This window comes from Alligator mississippiensis, chromosome 2 (assembly GCF_030867095.1).
Source record: "Alligator mississippiensis isolate rAllMis1 chromosome 2, rAllMis1, whole genome shotgun sequence".
Taxonomy (NCBI): Eukaryota; Metazoa; Chordata; order Crocodylia; family Alligatoridae; genus Alligator; species Alligator mississippiensis.
The window spans coordinates 27,138,273-27,159,262 of NC_081825.1; the positions used below are offsets into that span (position 1 = coordinate 27,138,273).

Consider the following 20,990-nt stretch of genomic DNA (forward strand, 5'->3'; position numbering starts at 1 on the left):
ATGTTGTTTCATTAGTCCTGCGTACTTTAGTATTACATGTATGTCTCCTTTTTAGATTGATAAAACAAAATTCAACCTTTTTGAGCACCTTGACAGGTCATCCAGTACCTCATTGCAAGCGACTGCCACACCTGAGTTAATGTTCACCTGAGTTAACATTTCCACACCTGATTTAAAGTTTTAAAAAGAGTTAGAGTTAGAAATAGCCTGCAGGGATGTAAAAAAAAAAGAGCTACATGACCAGGAGCAGCTAACAGACAGCAGAATTGCAGCAGAAAGGCTAGCTTGATTAGTGGAACATGGAGACCATTAGAAAGGGGAGAAGGCCATTAACACCTTTGGAATGAAGAGTTTAGAAGGAGTCGGGTAGATTACAACATACCATGAACTCATTTGACTGCTCCAATGCTGCCTGAATAGAAATGTTGCTGCCACTGCCAGGCAGTTGGTTTTAAACTTTGTGTGGCCAGGAACCAAAGAGGGGGACGCGCCAGTACCAATGTACCCACCCTGGACCTGCCCCTGTATAGACACTTCTGCTTCTTCTCCAGAGGACATAATCTAGAGCTTGTTTATTCAAGGTTTGGCTTTTTTGTGGAATTTGAAAACAATTTACCATGTTCTGCTAACTGCAGTGCTAGAATCCTGGTCCCACCGAAGTTAACAGGGATATTTGCAACTGACTGCGTATGAACCAGGATTTCACTCTCAACAAAAACTTTTGTCACTTTAGCCACAACCAATGCTTTAAGGGGAAGTTAACTTTCATTCTTTACCAACTGGAAGCCTTTAGCTCTCAAGTTACAGGGAGAAAAGCTCCCAGGCTCATTACAATCCTCCAAGTTCTGCAGCATTTCCTTTTAAGGCTCCTTGGATAGTAACATTTTTTACATTTGAAAAAAATATATCATTTGTGCTAAGTTTCAGGCTGATGAACTCAGAAGTAGGTAACGCATGAAATAGCAATATGGTAACTTTTCTTCTAGCTACTATATTTGAATTTCAGACTTTTTTTCCCTTGCTTTTATTACCAGGTCATTTTTGGTGTATACAAATCGGATGTTTTCAATTTGTTTGGAGACATTTCAAGCCAACTTCTAAACAGACAACTACTCACAGCTTTCTCTGAGAGGCTGAACAATAATGGGATAAGTACAGGAACCACAGATGAAGAAGACTTCTTTCTTTTAAAGCAACGTGTTGTAAATCAACCAGTTAATCCTTTGCCTTCCTCTAAGATTGTCGCTTTAATTCATCCTCAGCTCACCTTGCTAGAGCCAGAAAGCCGGAGTACACCTGATGTCAGATCAGAGTCTATTTTCCAAGTGAACAAAGTGCTGAGTATGAATTACAACAGGGTAAACAATGCTTTTCTTTCTAACAATGTTTGCTGTCTTGTGAAAAGACGTACTTCTGGCAAAGATTCTGCAGCTCCAGAGGACACCACTGCTAATCAGGCGACTGCTGTTTTCAGACCTCTGGGTGAAAACCATGACCTGGAAAAATGTTTGCAAAATAAAATAGTTACACAAAAAAGTACAGATGAAAACAAAAAAACAGATAAAAAAGCAACTGATGAAAAGATTCAGCATAAAAAATGTACAGGGAAATCTGAGAGAAAAGAGGAAGGGGATGAAAAAGCACAAAAGAGAAAGATAGCATGTGTTCCTGAAGAAGCTAGCATAGTTTTAATTAACATTACATATGATGAAACTGAGGAAAAAGTTGGAGATTCAGGATTTCATACGCACAACATTCAAGATGACCAAAATATATACAACTCCCTTAAGGAAATAGAGGGGCAGTCCCAAGAAAATCCTGCACTTAAGGATGACGATAGAAAACATTTAGAAATCTGCATCTCAGAAAAAGTGAACAAAGACTGTTTAGAAGAGAACATTAGGATGACAGAGGAGAAGGGAAAACAACCAGAGAAACTAATGGATCATACAGAAGCATGTCTACAAAGAAATGCTGGACTGAAAAAAAAGAGAGAGCAATCCTTGAAACTGTGTAAACTAGAAAAGAAGAGAAATGCATCATACAAACAAATGGCTGCTCAGAGTGGGGAATGCTATAAAAGTTCTCAGAAATTGTCTCCACCAAAGGAAGATAAATGGCTTTATCCACTGACTATATTGTCTCCTGGGCAAGAGAGCAGTGTATGCTTGAGTAAAGGTTTAGCAGTAGAGGAAGATTGTAATAAATATGTTCTTTATCCATCATCAGCAGAAGTAAACAATGAATGTGCCTCCCAAATGCATAGGTTAGAGGAAGTGGTGGATGTATATTCCCAGAGAATATCCACACTGATGCAGGAGAAAGAAGATTACGTACAGAAACTCTGCATGTTACAGAAAGAGTCAAATGATTACGCTCAAAAGATGTGTGCACTAGAAGAGGAGATAGATGCATATTCTCAATACATATTAGCAAAGGCTGAAACCAACATTTACTCTTCTAAGCAGTTACCTGGCAAGGTGGATGTGGATGATAAATATAACAATATCTTGGATGAGAGTGAAACCTTTTCCAAGAATCTCTCTCATGTACATAAAGAGAAAGATAGGAGTTCTGTTAAAGAAATGCCAGTGAGTGAATCAAGCAAACTTTCCAAGAAATTTTTAATCCTCAGTGAAAAGAAAATAAGGTATTTCCAGTTGCTTTCTACTCTCAAAGAGGAGAGAAATAGGTACTTCAAAGAAATAGCTAAATTACTGCAGGACAAAGAAAAGTATTTAGAAAAAAATCATGAGCTGGAAGAAAAATGTGAGGAAAATTTGCAAAAAATATCTCAATTAGAAGGAGACAAAAATACCTTGTTGGAAAATGTGTCTGAGCTAACACGTGAGCAAGAGAAATGCATGACAATTATTTCTGAACTCAAAGCATGTAAAACCAAATGCTACCAAACCATCTCTGATTTACAGGAGGAAAAACTTGTACTGAAAAAAGATATGGACAGAATCCAGAAAGAAACTTCAGAACAGCTTCTAGAATTTCAGAAAGCAGATGAGAACCTTACTTTAGAAAACAAAGAATTGAAAGAATTAATATCTGATGTGGGGATCAGCTTTGAAGATCTGAAAAAAGATAAAATTCTGGGAAGAAAAGGACATGTGCAAAATCTGAGTCAAGAAAATAAGAGTATACAACACCAAATGCAGGCAAAAGAAATGGGAGCAATGATTAGTAAAACGCATATGGAAGAGAAAGGGATTCAGATTGGAGAACCCTCAAATGATTTCACCAGAAAAGAGAGAGGTCCCTATCTAGAGAAGGTAATTGTTAATATTAAGAATATTGTCAAGTGGGATATTTTAAGGCAGAGGTATCAAACATATGGACAGATGTGGGGCACAGAACTTCATTGAGACCATGCGTTGATGGCAGGAGACTGTTAACCAGGGCTGCGTGAAGCTTTGGTTGCTGATTCAATTCGGAGGAGATTTGGCCTGATTCGGCGGCTGAATCTCTGAATCTGAGTTGAATCAGGAGACCAATAAGAAGGTCCAAATTGATTCAAAGCCTCTGAATTGATTCAGAGGAGATTCAGATATTTAGGCAGTCCCTGCTTGCTCCCGCAGCAAGCTGGACCCAGCCTCCATGCCAGTAATCAGGGGGTGGGGGTGGAGGGCTGAATGAAGTGGGGAGAGGGGACCATGGGCAGACCCCCACCAGCCCCATCCCCTGCCTGCTTCCCCAGTGCCCCTGAGTATCCCCTGGCCCCTGCCTGCTCTCCCAGCCTCCCCCATGGCTACCCCACTTGGCCCCAGCATCCTGGCATTTAATTAAAAAAAAGAAAAAGCTCTGCACTCACCAGCTGCTGCAGCAGCCCTCAGAGCCTCTAGGGGCTTATGGCAGAATCCCCCCACACACACTGGGGGGCAGTGGGGATCACCCCCCTGCCTGGCAGGAGCCAGTGAGTGCGGTGCTTTTTTTTTTTAAAAGAGCTGGGACGCTGGGGCTAGGTGGGGCAGCCTTTGACGGGGCTGGGAGAGCGGGTGGGGAATGGGGCCTGTTCAATTCCTAGATTCAGACGAATCAATTCAGGACAGTGATTTGAATCACGGAATCAAAACACTGTCCCCCGAATCGGCCGAATCCAAATCCAAAGTGAATACTAGCTGCTTTATTCAGTCCTAGTGTTAACCCCACTGCTCCCTGCCACTGCTTGCCCAGTGTTGCCACTGGTGCTCTACCTTCTGCTGTCTGGAACTAGGGTGTGAGGAGCCCTGTGGCCTGGATCTTAGCTGCTAGTGGGGGGGGAGGTTGGCATGAGTTTGACATCCCAGTTCTAAAGTACTAAGAAGCCCACATTTCATTTTGATGGCATCTTTAAGCAGATTTTTTATTTGATTTTTTTTTTTTAATTGATATTGCGATTCTCTACTTTGCTTTAAAAAGCCTCTAAGAGACTGAGGTGGCAAAATTAGCATCTTAGAAGATAAAATATCAAACAGCAGTTTTCCGAAATGTCATATTAATTTGCTTGAGAGTCTGAAACTGTTTATGAAGTTTGTTCTTTTCTCAGAGGTCAAAGCGCCTGGTGTTACCAGCTGTACCACGTATTCATGTGCCACGGAAGTAAATTCTTTAGGGTGCTCTAGCTTTGATGTAGAAAACGTTCGCATTTAGGCCCCACCTACACATTACACTCCAGATGTGATTATCCAGTTAATCATGCCTTCACTTTCAATTAATTAATGGCATGGTAAAACAAAGAAGCAGCCACAGAATATGTGCTTGTGTTTTTCACATCATTAACAGAGTGTGTGGCCAGGTGCTCCCCTGTGGCTGAGAGCCCCATCAGCTGATGGGGCTTGCGGGGGGGGGTGGCGGTGTTCACCATGCTGCTCCTCCTATGAACCCTGTCAGCTGCAGGGCTCACAATGCATGAAACTCAGCATGGGGACCAGTGCCTCTCTTGTGAGCCCTGTCTGCTGCGGGGCTCACAGCAACAGGAGTTGGTGGAGTGGGAGGCCAGGATCATGACTCTGGGCTCCTCGTGCACTGGCAACAAGGCATGATTGGATCTGGTTTGCACCATCCTCCTGCCGTGCATGTGTGGCATGGCAAGAAGTGTGATTGTGTGGCTCATGCATCAGATCCTGTCGCACCTTTACTTGAGTGTCTAGAAGAGCTCTTAGAAATGGTTTTATTCCACATACATTGTGTGGTCTGTGTTGCCCTTCGTAGTTTAGATTGCTAGGGATATTTACGTGAATATGGGATATTATTTTTTAAAGAGATTTTCTCTGTTCCTTGTTTTTTTTTTCTCCCTGAAGTCATAAACCTCTCTGATATCACAATTAATTTCAGTGGCAATGATTATAATGTCATAAACACCAGAGTTATTACTTCAGCTGAGGATAGTCAGCAGGGGGCAGATTTCTCTCTAAGATCTTGTATTCAGTTACTTAACTGAAAAAAGACATGAATAAAAAAACCCTAGATGATATAAATCAGAAGAACTGTTTTTAAATAGAGGGCCTGATTCACCAAAAAACAAATCTAGCATTATGATAGTTTTACCCCATTAAAATCAAAGTAATGTGATGGTGAATCAGTTCCAAAATCTCTCTCATATAATTCTTCAAGAAATCGTTTTCTCTTTTTAAAAGGAGAATTAAAATATATACCTGAACTTTCCCTGAGATTCTGCAATACTGGGATGAAATTCTCCTTGCGCCAAAGCAGTGCTTAATATATTTGGAGACATGGTTGCCTATACATGTGCAGCAAAGCTGCCGTAATTATAGAGCATTGGAGCAGACTCAATTAATCGAGTCTGCTGGAGCATGATAATTACTGTGCTCCAGCAGACTCCAGCATCACACGTGTCAGCATCCCTGCATTGAAAAATGTCAGTGTGGGAGCTTTAACTAAAGCTCATTCGGGGATGCTGATTATATGCAACTCTCCAGGCACTTTAATTAGAGCGGCTCCAAGAGCACCCCTCCAATTGCGGAGCATATGTATAAACACCCAGAGAAGCTACAAGTAGAGCTGTCTCAACCCCTCTTACTATCAGTCCAGCCCAGGAGTCTTAATACAACAACGTGCCAAAAACTGATGAACACTAGTTGAAGCTTCCTCTGTACTTACTGGCATCTTCTCCTGTAGACTTAACCCAACTTTAAGTCTCCTTTGTGTTTCTGTTCTGGCCAACAGTACACAGAGATAAAAATATCATACATAGTATACTCCTGCATTTTTCTACACTGTACTTATCTTCACAAGAGGTGAAGAGAGTTAACACAGACCTTTAAGAAGTTGTGTCCTACTTTATATGCATGAAAGAACTGTTTCTTTTTTTATCTTTTATTCAGGGCAGCGCACCTGAAAGCTATAGTGTGATGCAAGAACTGGAAAGGGCCAAGGAGGAACTAAAAATACAACAAACAGAATTAGAGAAGGCAAAAAAAGAGGTAACCCCTAATGCGATGTATTTATGAGAGCAAATTCTTTTCCTGTTTCTGCCATGATTCAAGAATGTTACAAAAAAGACACATTATCTGATCTAGAGAGCCAAAATATGCCTCACTGATAACCCAGTTAAATGATGACTGCACGGTTTGCATTACAGGTCTGCTCTCTTAACATGCATGAAACCTATTTTTATTTATCCTATGGACAAAGAAAAACAAAGTAAAGAAATAAAAATAATTTGCCTACTCACTCATGGACCATGCAGGAAGCATGACCTCCCATACTGTGGTACAAGTAACTCCCATTTGAAGACCAAACTCTGTAATGTAGATTAATCCAATTGAGACACTGTGCCAAAGGCACCCAGCTAATCCCAAATGAGGGCAACTTCTTGGCCTTTCATAATATACTAGCTCATGTGTTTTTCATCTTTTTCTGCTGTAAAAAAAAAGGTCACCCATTATCTAACTTAGATAGCTTTTTTAGACAAAGCGTGATTAGAGAGAGAGAGAGAGTTAACTATGTTTTCTGAAATCAAGCAGAAGGCAGGGCAGAGAAGGGCATCTTAGAGCTGCACGGTTTCTGAAAGGCATAAGCTTTCATAGATTCATAGATGTTAGGGTCGGAAGGGACCTCAATAGATCATCGAGTCCGACCCCCTGCATAAGCAGGAAAGAGTGCTGGGTCTAGATGACCCCAGCTAGATACTCGTCTAACCTCCTCTTGAAGACCCCCAGGGTAGAGGAGGGCACCACCTCCCTTGGGAGCCCATTCCAGACCTTGGCCACTCGAACTGGGAAGAAGTTCTTCCTAATGTCCAATCTAAATCTGCTCTCTGCTAGCTTGTGGCCATTGTTTCTTGTAACCCCCGGGGGCGCCTTGGTGAATAAATACTCACCAATTCCCTTCTGTGCCCCCGTGATGAACTTAAAGGCAGCCACAAGGTCGCCTCTCAACCTTCTCTTGTGGAGGCTGAAAAGGTCCAGTTTCTCTAGTCTCTCCTCGTAGGGCCTGGTCTGCAGGCCCTCGACCATACGAGTTGCCCTTCTCTGGACCCTCTCCAGGTTATCCGCATCCTTCTTGAAGTGTGGCGCCCAGAATTGCACGCAGTACTCCAACTGCGGTCTGACCAGCGCCCGATAGAGGGGAAGTATCACCTCCTTGGACCTATTCGTCATGCAGCTGCTGATGCACGATAAAGTGCCATTAGCTTTACTGATGGCTTCGTCACACTGCCGACTCATGTTCATCTTGGAGTCCACTAGGACTCCAAGATCCCTTTCCACCTCTGTGCCACCCAGCAGGTCATTCCCTAGGCTGTAGGTGTGCTGGACATTTTTCCTCCCTAGGTGCAGCACTTTGCATTTCTCCTTGTTGAACTGCATCCTGTTGTTTTCTGCCCACTTGTCCAACCTATCCAGGTCTGCCTGCAGCTGTTCCCTGCCCTCCGGCGTGTCCACTTCTCCCCATAGTTTTGTGTCATCTGCAAACTTGGACAGAGTACATTTGACTCCCTCGTCCAAGTCACTGATGAAGACATTAAAGAGTATCGGTCCAAGGACCGAGCCCTGCGGGACCCCACTGCCCACACCCTTCCAGGTCGAGACCGACCCATCCACCACGACTCTCTGGCTGCGACCCTCTAGCCAATTCGCCACCCACCAGACTGTGTAGTTATCCATATCACAGCCTCTTAGCTTGTTCACCAGTATGGGGTGGGATACCGTATCGAAGGCCTTCCTGAAATCTAAGTATACGACATCCACCCCTCCTCCTGTGTCCAGGCGTTTCGTAACCTGGTCATAAAAAGAGACTAGATTGGTCAGGCACGATCTGCCCGCCACAGACCTGTGCTGGTTTCCCCTCAGCATAATTTGCCCTGCCGGGCTCTCACAAATGTGAGCCTTGATAATTTTTTCAAAGACTTTACCAAGGATGGAGGTGAGACTGACTGGCCTATAGTTGCCCAGGTCCTCCTTCCTCCCCTTTTTGAAAATGGGGACCACGTTAGCCCTTTTCCAGTCCTCCGGGACTTGGCCCGTGTGCCACGAGTGTTCGAATACTCCCGCCAGTGGCTCTGCAGTGATGTCGGCCAGTGCCTTCAGCACCCTTGGATGGAGCTCATCCGAGCCTGCTGACTTAAAGGCATCCAGTTCTTCCAAGTGACTCTGCACCACCTCAGGATCTACACATGGAAGTCTGGCACCTTGCTGCTGCCTCTCTACAACCCCAGTGAGAGACTTGTCGTGTCCCTCGCTTAGGAACACTGAGGCAAAGAACTCGTTGAGGAGTTCAGCCTTGTCCCCCCTGTCTGTCACCAATTGTTTCTGCCCATTTAGCAGGGGTCCTATTCCTCCCTGGGCCTTCCTTTTACTCCCTATATATCTAAAAAACAATTTCTTGTTGTCTTTTACTTGGGTTGCCATCCTCAGCTCCATGGTAGCTTTGGCCCGTCTAACTGCCACCCTACAAGCACGAGCAGAGGAGGTATATTCGTCTTTGGTGATCTCTCCCTGTTTCCACTTTTTATGTGCTCCCCTTTTGGCCCTTAGGCTGCCCTGGATTTCTCTGGTCAGCCATGGAAGCCTCCTGGCCCCTTTCCCTCTTTTGCCTCGCTCGGGGATCGTCTTGCTTTGTGCCCGAAGGATCGTTTCCTTAAGGCACAGCCACCCTTCTTGGGCTCCCATTCCTTCAAAACTCCTACTCTGTAGTGTGTCCTTGACTAATTGCCTGAGTGCATTGAGATCAGCTTTCCTAAAGTCTAGCACTTTCACCCTACTAGTTACCTTACCCACTCGCCGTCTTATGTTGAATTCTATTATTAGGTGATCACTGTCTCCCAAATGGCTACCGATCTGGAGGTCCCCTATCATGTCATCTCCCGTTGCCAATACCAGATCCAGTATGGCATTCCCCCTAGTGGGACCATGCACCTCCTGTGTCAGGTGGAGGTCCTGTACACAGGTTAGAAACCTGCGTGAGCGATGGGACCTTGCTGTCTGCGTCTCCCAGCAGATGTCCGGGTAGTTTAGGTCCCCCATGACTACCGCCTCTTTAGCTTTTAAGGTCTCCGAGAGTTGCCTCAGGAGCCCCGCATCTATTTCTTCCCCTTGGTGTGGGGGTCTGTAGCAGACCCCTACCACCAAATCCCTTTCTCCTTGCCCCCCATGTAGCCTAACCCACAATCCTTCTACTTCCTCAACCTTGGATTCTGTCTTGATGAGGGTTGATGTATATTGCTCACTGACATAAAGCGCAACCCCTCCCCCTTTCTTCCCCGACCTGTCCTTTCTGTATAATCTAGCCCTCAATATGTACCACCCAGTCGTGGGATGAATCCCACCAGGTTTCTGTTAGCCCCACTAAGTCATAGGTGTTTAGTGCAAGCAGGAGCGCCAGTTCATCCTGCTTGTTCCCCATGCTCCTAGCATTAGTATATAGGCACTTGAGCCCTGCGACTGGTGCCTTTGCTGCCCCCCCGCTCCGAGTCCCAAGGGGCCCATTGTTTCTTACCTTTCATAGGCAACAGCCTACTTTATCATTGCTATGAATGGACTTGGAGAAAGCAGGGGCTCTAAATACAAAATAATTTAAATACAAGGGATAAGGGAGGGGAGTGCTGTTGAAAGAGGTGAAGGTGAGCTGACTACGCCAATAGGGATAAACCACAGGGCTGTGCAAAGCTTTGGTCGCTCATTCGATTTGGAGGAGATTTGGCCCAATTTGGCAGCTGAATCTGTGAATCCAAATTGAATCAGGAGACCCAGTTATCTCTCTGAATCGAATTGGAAGTCTCCAGAAGTACTTCTGGTCCACTTCCAGGTCCACCGCTGAACACACAGGGGGTCTCCACCGTGCTCCTGTGGGATGCTTTATCTGCCCCACCATCTCAGCATTCATGAGCTGCGCTTGGTACCTAGAGGTATGTAGAAAAAACATATAAAGCTGTGTCTATGGCTGAGTCGCTAATTATCGGAATCAAATCTTCAGATTTAGATTTGGCCCAATCGAACTGGGACAGTGATCCGAATCAGTAAATTGAATCACTGTCCCCTGAATTGGGCCAAATCTCAATCCGAATTGAATACTGCCCACTTTGCACACCCCTAATAAACAACACAGCTGGCTGTCCTGGCTTGCAGGAAGCCCTCCAACCTCAGATGGTGTCTCTAGCAACAGACAACCAAATCCAATTCTCACCAAGCCAGCAGGCCTTGCTACAGACCCTAGTGCTGGCTGTGTCCCCACATCAAGCCAGACCACATCATGACTGGATGAAACAATACAGATTACAACACCCACAGTTAATTTACCTACTTCTCTTCCAATGTCATACACCTGTGTATGGTGCCTCTTTGCTGTTTACATTGGACAGATGGGGCAATCCTTACCAAAATAATGCGTAGACACTGATTTTACATTAAATCCAGACACAAAAGCCTGTGGCAAAACACTTTAACATTTCTGGACATTCTGTCACTGACTTCAGGGTAGCTGTTCCCAAACCAGAACATTTTCAAAACTGATTCGACTATGAAACTGCACAGCAAAGAAATCATCTACAGACTGGACTCTATTAAGTATGGTCTCAACAGAAACTATGGATTCAAAGAATTAACTTGCCTTGATTATCCTTATCCTATGTAACTCACCTTCACTTTTTTTTTTTTTTTTTTTTTTGAAACTCCTGCTTTCTGCAAGTCCATTTATAGCTCTAACAAGAGGTGCCACCTTGCCGTGCCTTCTGCCAAAGAATCAGCGTCTTTTATAATGAAGTCCATATATCCGAGTCTTTGAGACATCTGTGAAATTACTTAATTTTAGATTCAGTGCATAAAGTGGTAGTAGCAAAGAATAATGGAAGAAAAGTATAATGGTAGTGTTGCAAAGTGATGCCTTGAGTAAAGCTATCCATGCATTTATTTGCTAAGAGGATGACCGTTAACTTGTAACTTGCATGCAAAGGACACTGCCTTTGTAACGGATTCTTTACCTTACCAATTTCAGACCTTTAACATTTTATTATTATTTTTTTTCAAGGGAGAAAAATCTTCCTTTGTTAAAGTAGAAGGTTGTATAATCTTTATTTTCAAGCAATCAGAAGGAAGAATACTTGTGATCTTATAACAGTTATGGCATAGCAGAATAGCAAATTTCTTGACAGCATGCTAGGTAGCAAGCTTGAAAGTTGGGTTTTCAAATTCACTGTTAATGAAATAATTTAGGATAATACACTACAGAAATAATGCAGAATCAGGGACATGATTTTTTTTTTTTACCTTGTATTCCCATTTCCCAACTCTTTAAAGGAAATGTCATCATCTTTTTTTCTAACTGATAAAATCTTACTGTTGATAAGCTTTGATTGTCACTTAAGGAACTTTGACATACTAATATATTCATTATCAGTTTTTGTCATCCTTTTTCTTTCCTAGGCTCAGAAATGGTACAGAGAACTTGGCTTTGCAGATACCAGATATGAAGAGGTCAAAACTGATTTGACACAGGCACTCTCTGAATTAAATCAACTTAAGCAAGCAAATGCGGCTAAAATGCTTAGAAAGCAATGCTGCACATTAATGGTATGTTTAATGGGGGGTGGATGAAAAAGACTTCTTGGGATGAGTTGATCTTGGATACAGAGATAAACCTGTGATCTGAGCAATAGATTTTTGGAGAAAGTCTAAAATCTTAGGTTAATCAGAGACCCACAAGTTCAAAAACAGGCCTTAATGGGTGCATCCAGAGGAACACGCAGGTGCATTTTACTGGGGAAAAATAGCAGTGGCACATAGTTGCATCACTGTTACTTGTCCCCAGGGAACACCCATGCATGCATGCTCTGGCAAACAGCAAGTTGCCCTGGGTGGGGTAGGGGAGGTTGGGGCCAGCACCTGGGCTGGCCCCAGCAGCTTTATCTGAGGGTCTCCTGGGGCTGCAGTGGCAGTGATCCAGGTGCACAGAGCACACTGCAGTGATCCAGGTGCACAGCACACACTGCTGCCATGTGTGCCACCCTGTTTTTTTCTGCTGCAGGTTTTTGTTTTGGGGGGGGGGGTTACACCAGGATCTCCCAGTGTAAAAAAAACCCCTGTTATGCTGCAAATTAGCAGCACGGCAAACTCCTACATGTGCTATTTGCAGATGGGTCTGCAGGCAAACTGCATGTGCACACGCATTGGGATGCGCCCAATATTTTAGCTCTCCAAGACAGATTTGCCATCATTTTGTGAATAATAACTTAAAACAAGAAAGGGCTTTTGCTGTGGGTGAACACTAAAAATCTTTGCAATGTTTTATTACAGGGATTTTCTCTTTTTACTTTGGCCAGAGATTTTCCCTTCTCAAGTTTTGCTTTGTCAGATGTATGGTTATATACTACAATTCCTCATTGCTGTTACTGTCAACTTATTGTTTTATAAAGTATATAAACATACCTACTTCATGATGAAATAAATATTTGGCTTCATCTTGAGAAATGAAGAGTCCCCAAAGCTCCCTGTGAGATGTGGATGCTGAATATCTCCCAAGATGCATCCTGTAATAGGGATGCTTTAGGTGAAACTTTCATCACATTGAAGTCAGTGGGCATTTTGCCATTAATGTCAGTGAGGTCAACTGGGTTTTATGGCAGATTTTGCCTTTGGGGTCAATAAATGCCAGCTTAGGTGATCTGGAAACAGTTATAAAGGGGAAGATGGAAAATGCTGGGCTAAATTCTTCTCTGTCACACCAGCATAAGTCTGGAATAATCCCATTAACTGATGCACTTAATTATCATTTTAATAACAGTAAACTGCAAGATTTTACAGAAATAAAATCCATGAGTTTTAAGCAGAAGAATTATGCAAATAGATTTACTTCTTGAGAAGGAGTATACTTAAATATAGATGAACTTTGATTATGAAGAAATCATTCCAGGGACATGTTTTACAGACATTTTCTTAGTGTTTGCTACTCTCTATTATTAATATATGGACAAACTTTATTCTGCTTTGCCCCTTATCTTTAACAGTCTTTAGAAGCACACACTTGGTTCCCTACTGAGATTAAAGGCATTGCGAAAGACAGAGTTTGCCCCCTGATGATAACTGTGTAACACCAAAATGATTTCTATGGCAAGAGGGTGTGATGTCTTAAACACAGGCTATTGTCTTCAGTGGCAGGATTAAACAATAGGAGAAGCTGAACTGAGCGAGAAAAAAAGCTATTAAATACAATGATAGCACAGGCAATATAGCTGAGACACAGGATGAAGTTACTATAAAGGGATTTTACTTGAATTTGTTTTAGTTTGTAATTTCCCTTTTGCAGTAAACCATTTTACAACCATCAGTGTCTAAATAATGGTTCATGGTGAAATTCTGAAGTCACCTGGATTTTACTGAGTAGGAAATCTTTCTCTCTTCAGCAATAATACAAATTAAAGATTTTGCACGGTGATTGCTATGAGTTCCTTTTCTGGGCATATTTTCCCTCCTGATGGGAACTGGTTGGAATGAAGAGTGAAGCTGTATTTGTAGTTACTTATTCCCCTGGACAAAAACTTAATTTTCACCTTGGGAATAATATAGGTTCTATATGCATTAAGTAAATAAAGTTGTATTTCTTTGCTAAGGTACCCTGCTTGGTGGACTTTGCATCATCTCCTCAAAGCCTGGAAAGGAAGACTAATGGTTTAGGCATAAAGCATAAATCATCTTTTTGTTCTGTAGTGTACAGCTTCTAGCACAGTGGTCCTTGACTGGGACTCTTAGCACAGTAAGAAAAATAACAAATAGCAGAGGGGCAGAGAAGAAATTTGAGTTTTGGTAGTTTACTGCTAAAAATGTTTTGTTGCTAACAGGACAGTTCATTTAAAGTGTATCAAATAATATTAAGTCTGCAGACATCAGGATTTTCACTGGGTACTGAGGAGAGAAACAAGACTTTCAATACCCCTCTGCTGGAGTTTGAAATGGGGACACAGTAATGGTGGGGTGGGACTTACTGTAAATGAGGCACAGCAAATTTAAGGTCAAGGTCATGCACCAGATTGGTGATAGAACTCTGAGCTAGTCCCATACTCAACTACAATATCATTTTCCATTCAGCATCCATCCAACGGCAATGCTGGATGCACAGCAGGTGATGTTCATTGGCTTTGTTATTCAGAGGCTGGGCTAGGTGACCATGAATGGCCTTTTGGGCCTGAAGCTCTGTGAATCTAAAGACAATGCTGCATTTACTTTAGTAGCTTTTCTTCTGGATCCACTGCTAGTAAAAAAAAAAATTACAGAAGGAAATCTCTAAGTGTAATGCATTTAACTTTAATGCAACTAAAATAATATTTTCCCTTGTCACTGTATTCACTCCCTTTGTTTAAACATTACTTTGCTTCCATATTGAGTAACAGATATTTGCTTCAGAAAGAAAATGAGGAAGGAATTGGTAGGTCTTATTTCTCCACCTTTGACTATTTTGATAGAAAGGCCAGCTTACTCTAGTGTCTACATCCTAATCAGCTTCACTTTCTGTGTCCAATAGGTGTCTCAGGGATGTATTTGGTAGCTGTGTTGGTCTCAGACAAAAAGAAATGTAAAACTGCAGAACTTCCGGTTCAGAGATGGTACCTTGTATTAGACCAGTGTCTAATAAAAGGTATCATCTCTGAACCAAGAGGTCTAGCGTTTTGCATTTCAATAGGTGCCTATGTTCTTTCTTCTAACATAAGGAGGAGCTGAAATTTAGAGACAACACATATTCAATAATTAAGATCCCTGTATAGCTAGAGGGTGGGTTTCCAATAGAGTATTTTTATGTTTATTTGTGTTGAAATGATAGCTCATGTCACACTGGTATAACCACTTCCTTTTGCTTACTGTTTTCAATGAAACGATGCCTTCTGCATACAGGAGAGGGCTTCTGTGTATGAGATGGCTGTGCATGCCACGTGCCCATTGATGTAAAAACCTGGAATTTGTTAGAAAACCTAGAAAAATACCATGTTAAAAATGGTTTTGCTTTAGATGATGGTTGTACAGGATGTTCTTGCTTCAGGCAGGGGGTGGGACTAGATGACCTCTGGAGGTCCCTTCCAGCCCTACTTCTTTATGACAATGCAGCAACAGCTCTTCTAGAAGCTGTATAGTGATTACTGACTGGTAAAAATTAAACTATTTCCCTGCCTGTTTTCTCTCAAAATGGCTATGGTTTACCCTGGTGTATGGTGGATTTAACTGGATTTTGTAGTTTAATCATATTATATTTCATTTATTTGCACATACAGTTTACAGCCCAATGCAGCAAAATTAAACTGTTCTATTTCTATGCAAAAATACTATGGCTAATACTAGTGGATAAGGTCAAATAGCATGTGCATTTTCATGTGCTCCTCAGCTTTTCTCCCTATACAAGCCTCTTGCTTTGTCCTTCCTAGAATGGATTTAATGATTCTGACTGAATTTAGAGTTATCACACATCCTTTTAGTCTAAATGTATGAAACAATGAATTAAAAGGAAAGAAATTCAAAAGTATCTTCCCCAAGACTCCATATCCTCTCTCATTACTTTTTATGTTAAAATGTTAAATTTAATTATTAATATTAAACATTAAATTCATACGTAAATACTCAATTTTAGTGGGTTACAGAGAAGAAAATAGAACTGTCAAACAGAAAAGTGCCATTTACTATTTGAAATTAATGTGTATGGGGAAAAAAGGGGGATATGCTTATGGAGATTACAGCTTGCAGACTGGGGACTCCTAGCTTCTGTTCTGACTTGCTATGTGACCTTGAATTAATAATTTAATCTGTCTGTGCCTCAGCTTTTTCAAATACAAAATGGCTAAAATACGATGCCCATCTCTCAGAGACGTCAGTTCATAAAGTGTTTTAAGATGAATATGTGACGGGTATTAGTGCTAATACAATTATAGCATTTCAAGTTATATATCCATATTGACTTTAAGGGATACAGTCATTTTAATATATAAGGTAAGTAAACATGTTTATTAACAGGTTTTAAGTATTCATTTAGCACTCTCTGCTTAGAATAATTGTTTCAATTTATATATCTAGCTTAAAATATGTGTATCTGTTCTCTAGACTAAACACGCTGTAAATGAAACCCAGGACTCGAAGGAGGATAAAATAGCCCATAAGAGATTAGAACAGCAAGTGCTGACCTTGAAATCGCAGCTCAGGGACCAGGCCATGTTACAAACTCAGTTTCAAGATTTGCAGAGGGAAGTGGAACTTCTTCAGGCTCAGCTCAGTGAAAAGGTATCATAAAGCTCATGTTTAGGTGCTTAACTCCATGAACAAATGTGTGCTTAGTTTGTTGGTTTTACTTTATTGTTCTAAAATAGAAGAATAACCCAATTTTATTTTATTTTTTTTTTTTTTTTTTGAGAAAATTTCCTTCAGAACCAAAATGCTGGGTACAGTGCAGGTATGTAATTATAAGCACAAATACAGAGATTGGAAGAGTGGTGATAAAACATGTGGGAGATAAGTATTATAGAAATATGATTATATCTCTCTATTGTTAATGCAGTTGCTAGTTTCCACTAAAAACCCTGTAACCTAACTGTAGGCAAAGTAGTACGGACATACATTCCTGGGCAAGCTCCCTCCCTATCAGGATTTTCAAAATACTCTTTGTTCCACCAGATAACAAATTGGAGATTTCTATTCATAATACTGCCAAGATCAACTAGTATTTCTTTTGATCTGATTGTTAGACCCACTGTAAAATAGGCCAATGGTAGTGAACCTAGCATAACTGTCAGTTAGGGACATAATTTTTACTGATATAGCTAGGTTGGTAAGAGCCTTACTGAAGATACAATTATAGCTGTAGAAGGTGATTTGTACTCGTACAGCACTTTTTTTTTCCTTTTGCTAGATGAGAATAACATCTCTAAACCACTTAGACCTGCAGCTAGACCTGGGTGGGATTCGTGTCTTTAAATATGTTACTGTGGTAAAACTAGCAAAAAAGTGTAGATAAAGCCTTGCTTGGTAGGACTGTGCAAAACAGCACTGTTTCATTTCAACTTCCATTCTGCTGTTTTGAAGGGGCAGTGTTTCATTTCACCATTTTGAAGCCCTGTTCCGTTCTAGTTTGTTAAAACTGTTTCGCTGTTTTGACACGTTTCGACATTTTGCCCATAGGCTATAATGGGGACTCACAAAAGTGCCTATAACATTGTCATTTCATGCCTGATTCAGATTAAAATTGCAGGGACGGTAGCCCCCTCTGAGGGCTTGAAGCCTGCCAAGTTTCAAGGAGATAGGTGCTAGGATTTTTGTGAAACCGCACCTCAAACTGTTCAAAGCAAATAGTATTACTTGACAGCAGCAGCAGCAGCATCCCACATGCAGATCCGGGGGCCTGCACCCCACCGGGAGGAGTCTAGCACAGCTCCACAGGCCTCCCAGGGATGTGGGCCCCCAGATCTGCTTGCATGATGACAGCAAGCTGCCACTGCCAGCTGGGGCCAGCGCCAGCACTGGGTTCTTCCTGGTGCTTGGCACGGGCTGCACCAGGCCGACTCAAGTGGTGGCACTGGCCCCAGCCAGCAGCAACAGCATACTGTCATCCGCACGGTCCACAGCTGGTGAGTGCGGGAGCTTAAAAAGCCCCTGCACTCACCAGCTCTGGCAGCAGCAATTGGGGCCTCTGAGGGCTCATGGCAGAGCCCGCCCTGTGCAGTGTGGGGCAGTTGAGGGCAGTGGGGATTGGCTTCTCCCGCGCCCCCATCCCCTGCCTGGTATTCGAACGGCAGCTGCCCTATGGTGTGGGTGCAGTGTGGCTCAGCAGGGCACCGCGTGCTGTCTGGGAACTGAGGCAGCTCCAGCAGTCATCTGGAGCTCCTGGTTCGAGTCCCCAGCTCTCTGATCATTCCCCCAGCTTTTCCTGGGGGGCGCAGCACCCAGATCTGCAAGCGGGGTTTCAGCTGGCTGCTGCTGCTGGCTGGGGAAATAGCCCAGAGCTGCCACCATCCACAGCTGGCAGTGGCAGCCTGCTGTCATCCTGCATCATTCAGGGGCCCGCACCCACCAGGAAGAGCTGGGAGAAGCAATCAGAGAGCTGGGGGAACTGGGGCATTAAACCAGGAACATTCCCCCAGCTCGATTCTCTAGTCCCTGGTTTGATTCCCCAGCCCCTGGGTCAATTCTCTAGCTCCCTGTTTGATTCCCCAGCCCCTGGTTTGAATCCCCAGATCTCTGATCATTGCCCCAGGTCTTCCCAGATCTGCAAGCCGGGTTCAGCAGGCTGAAATCCTGTGCACAGATTGGGGGCCCTCGCCCCACAGAAAGAGCTGGGAGAATGATTAGAGAGCTGGAGAATCAAACTGGGAGCTAGATGTTAATATCAGAGCAGTCCTTCCCCCCTCTTCCCCTTTCCTCTACTTAGTTTCTGTTTAGCTGCAGGCAAACCCGCCTTCAAAACTTTTGAAACTTTTGAAATGTTTCAAGTGCCTTTGTTTAGTTTTGACACTGTTTTGAAGCCTTTCATTTCATTTTGATTTCGCTATTTCAAGTTCAAGAATGTTATGCTGATGCATTAGGGGGAGCTTAGGGGAAACAGATGGAAGAGAATTTGCCCCAAGTTATGTCATATGAAAAGAAAATGCCCTGTTAAAATTTTTCTAGCACATCACTTGTCTTACACCATTTAGGACACTGTAGTATTCATCCCTTTCCAAAGATTCCTGAAAGAAGTGGGACTGAAGAAACATCTGATGGCCCGTAAAGCCAAGCAATAGGGCTGTGCGAAATTTTGAAGGGTGCTTCGTTTCAGAGCCATTTCGACTCGTTTTGAGCTTGAATAGCGAAATCAAAATGAAATGAAAGGCTTCGAAACAGTGTCCAAACTAAACAAGGGCACTTGAAACATTTCAAAAGTTTTGAGTTTTGAAGCCAGGTTTGCTTGCAGCTAAACAGAAACTAAGTAGAGGGAGGGTGAAGAGGGGGGAAGGACTCCTTTGATTTTAACATCTAGCTCCCAGTTCGATTCTCCAGCTCTCTAATCATTCTCCCAGCTCTTTCTGTGGGGCGAGGGCCCCCAGTCTGTGCACAGGATTTCAGCCTGCTGAACCCTGCATGCAGATCCGGGAAGACCTGGGGCAATGATCAGAGATCTGGGGATTCAAACCAGGGGCTGGGGAATCAAACAGGGAGCTAGAGAATATTCTTGAGTCGAAACAGCTCTGAAACGAAGCACCCTTCAAAATTTCGCACAGCCCTATTGCTTGGCTTTACGGGCCATCAGATGTTTCTTCAGTCCCACTTCTTTCAGGAATCTTTGGAAAGGGATAAATACTACAGTGTCCTAAATGGTGTAAGACAAGTGATGTGCTAGAAAAATTTTAACAAGTCATTTTCTTTTCATATGACAACTTGGGGCAAATTCTCTTCCATCTGTTTCCCCTAAGCTCCCCCTAATGCATCAGCATAACATTCTTCATTCACACTAAATACATCTACTTCTGTTCCTAACCTTGTCACCCTAACATGATTGCTTTTCTCCCAGCTTGTTAAAAGAGAAGGTGGTTGCTGTGGGAACCAGTTAGGAGCTGTTTCTCATACACCTGGTACAACATTTGGTGGCTGTACTGAAGGCAGGTTATTTATTTGTGTGGCCTCTGGCGCTCATTCCTAGGGTCATACCAGTGAACTTCACAGCTAAATATAAGTAAAGTTTAGCTTTGGGCATTATGTAATGCCTCTGCCCACAATTATTCCTTTATGGTAAACTAGATGCAATAAAAAAGAGCAGTGCCCCCTCCCTCCGCCCCTCTCCGAACAAGTACTGTCCAACCCAGTGAAGCATACTCTCAAAGTAAATCCAACTGCAAATATTGAGTACAAAAGTTACCTTCTGTTTAAGTGCATTTACTTATGGTGGATACTACACGTATGCTGCTGCACAAAGGTAAATCTTATTTTGAAGTTCTTGCTAAACCTGAAGCCTGGTGGTTTATGGACAAAAAAATTATAATGACTTGTAATTTCCAAGCCACCTAGCAGCTGGCAAGACTACAGTTAATAGTGTTAAAGAGGGGCATGCTTGAGAGCACTTTTTAGGAGAGCTGTGGAAGCGGTATAGATTTACCTCAGGGGCCTAGATCCATTCACTTGCCTAGCTCATGTATTGGAAGCAGTTCTGCTATGGTAGCATAGAGTTCAATGCAAGTAAATTTACCTGGCTTTCAACAAGATAGTCCTATGCTACTCCACAGTGCAGTGCCATTAGACTTTCTGTCTTTCTGCTAAGGCAGATAGTCTGCTACAAACAACTGTATTCTGTTACTGGAGAGCCAAGCACTATATTAAAGTGTGAGTTGAAACTAGAGTTTCAATATCTGCCCACAGTTACTGCACAGTAATATCAGAGATGCTGTAGGGTTTTTTTTTACCATTCCTAAATTAAAAGAATATGGCAGTAGCCGAGACACTGCTGCATGGAAATAGATTGTATATCTATTAACTTTTGAGTTATAGTTACTACTGTGTAAGAGTGATGTGATAGCCATGATGCCCCAGAAATTATATGAGAGGCAAGGA

At 42.7% G+C, this 20,990-nt stretch overlaps 1 protein-coding gene across 1 annotated transcript in view; it reads left to right on the top strand.

Moving 5' to 3' along the window:
• The window catches only part of LOC109280672 (golgin subfamily A member 4), a 170,699-nt gene that overhangs the window by 66,330 nt on the left and 83,379 nt on the right, over window positions 1–20,990 (top strand). Inside the window, exons 10-13 of the mRNA XM_059721155.1 lie at window positions 1,035–3,281; window positions 6,333–6,431; window positions 11,868–12,014; window positions 16,521–16,697. Of these exons, the coding sequence (XP_059577138.1) occupies window positions 1,035–3,281; window positions 6,333–6,431; window positions 11,868–12,014; window positions 16,521–16,697 (2,670 nt within the window). The remainder of the gene's footprint in view (window positions 1–1,034; window positions 3,282–6,332; window positions 6,432–11,867; window positions 12,015–16,520; window positions 16,698–20,990) is intronic.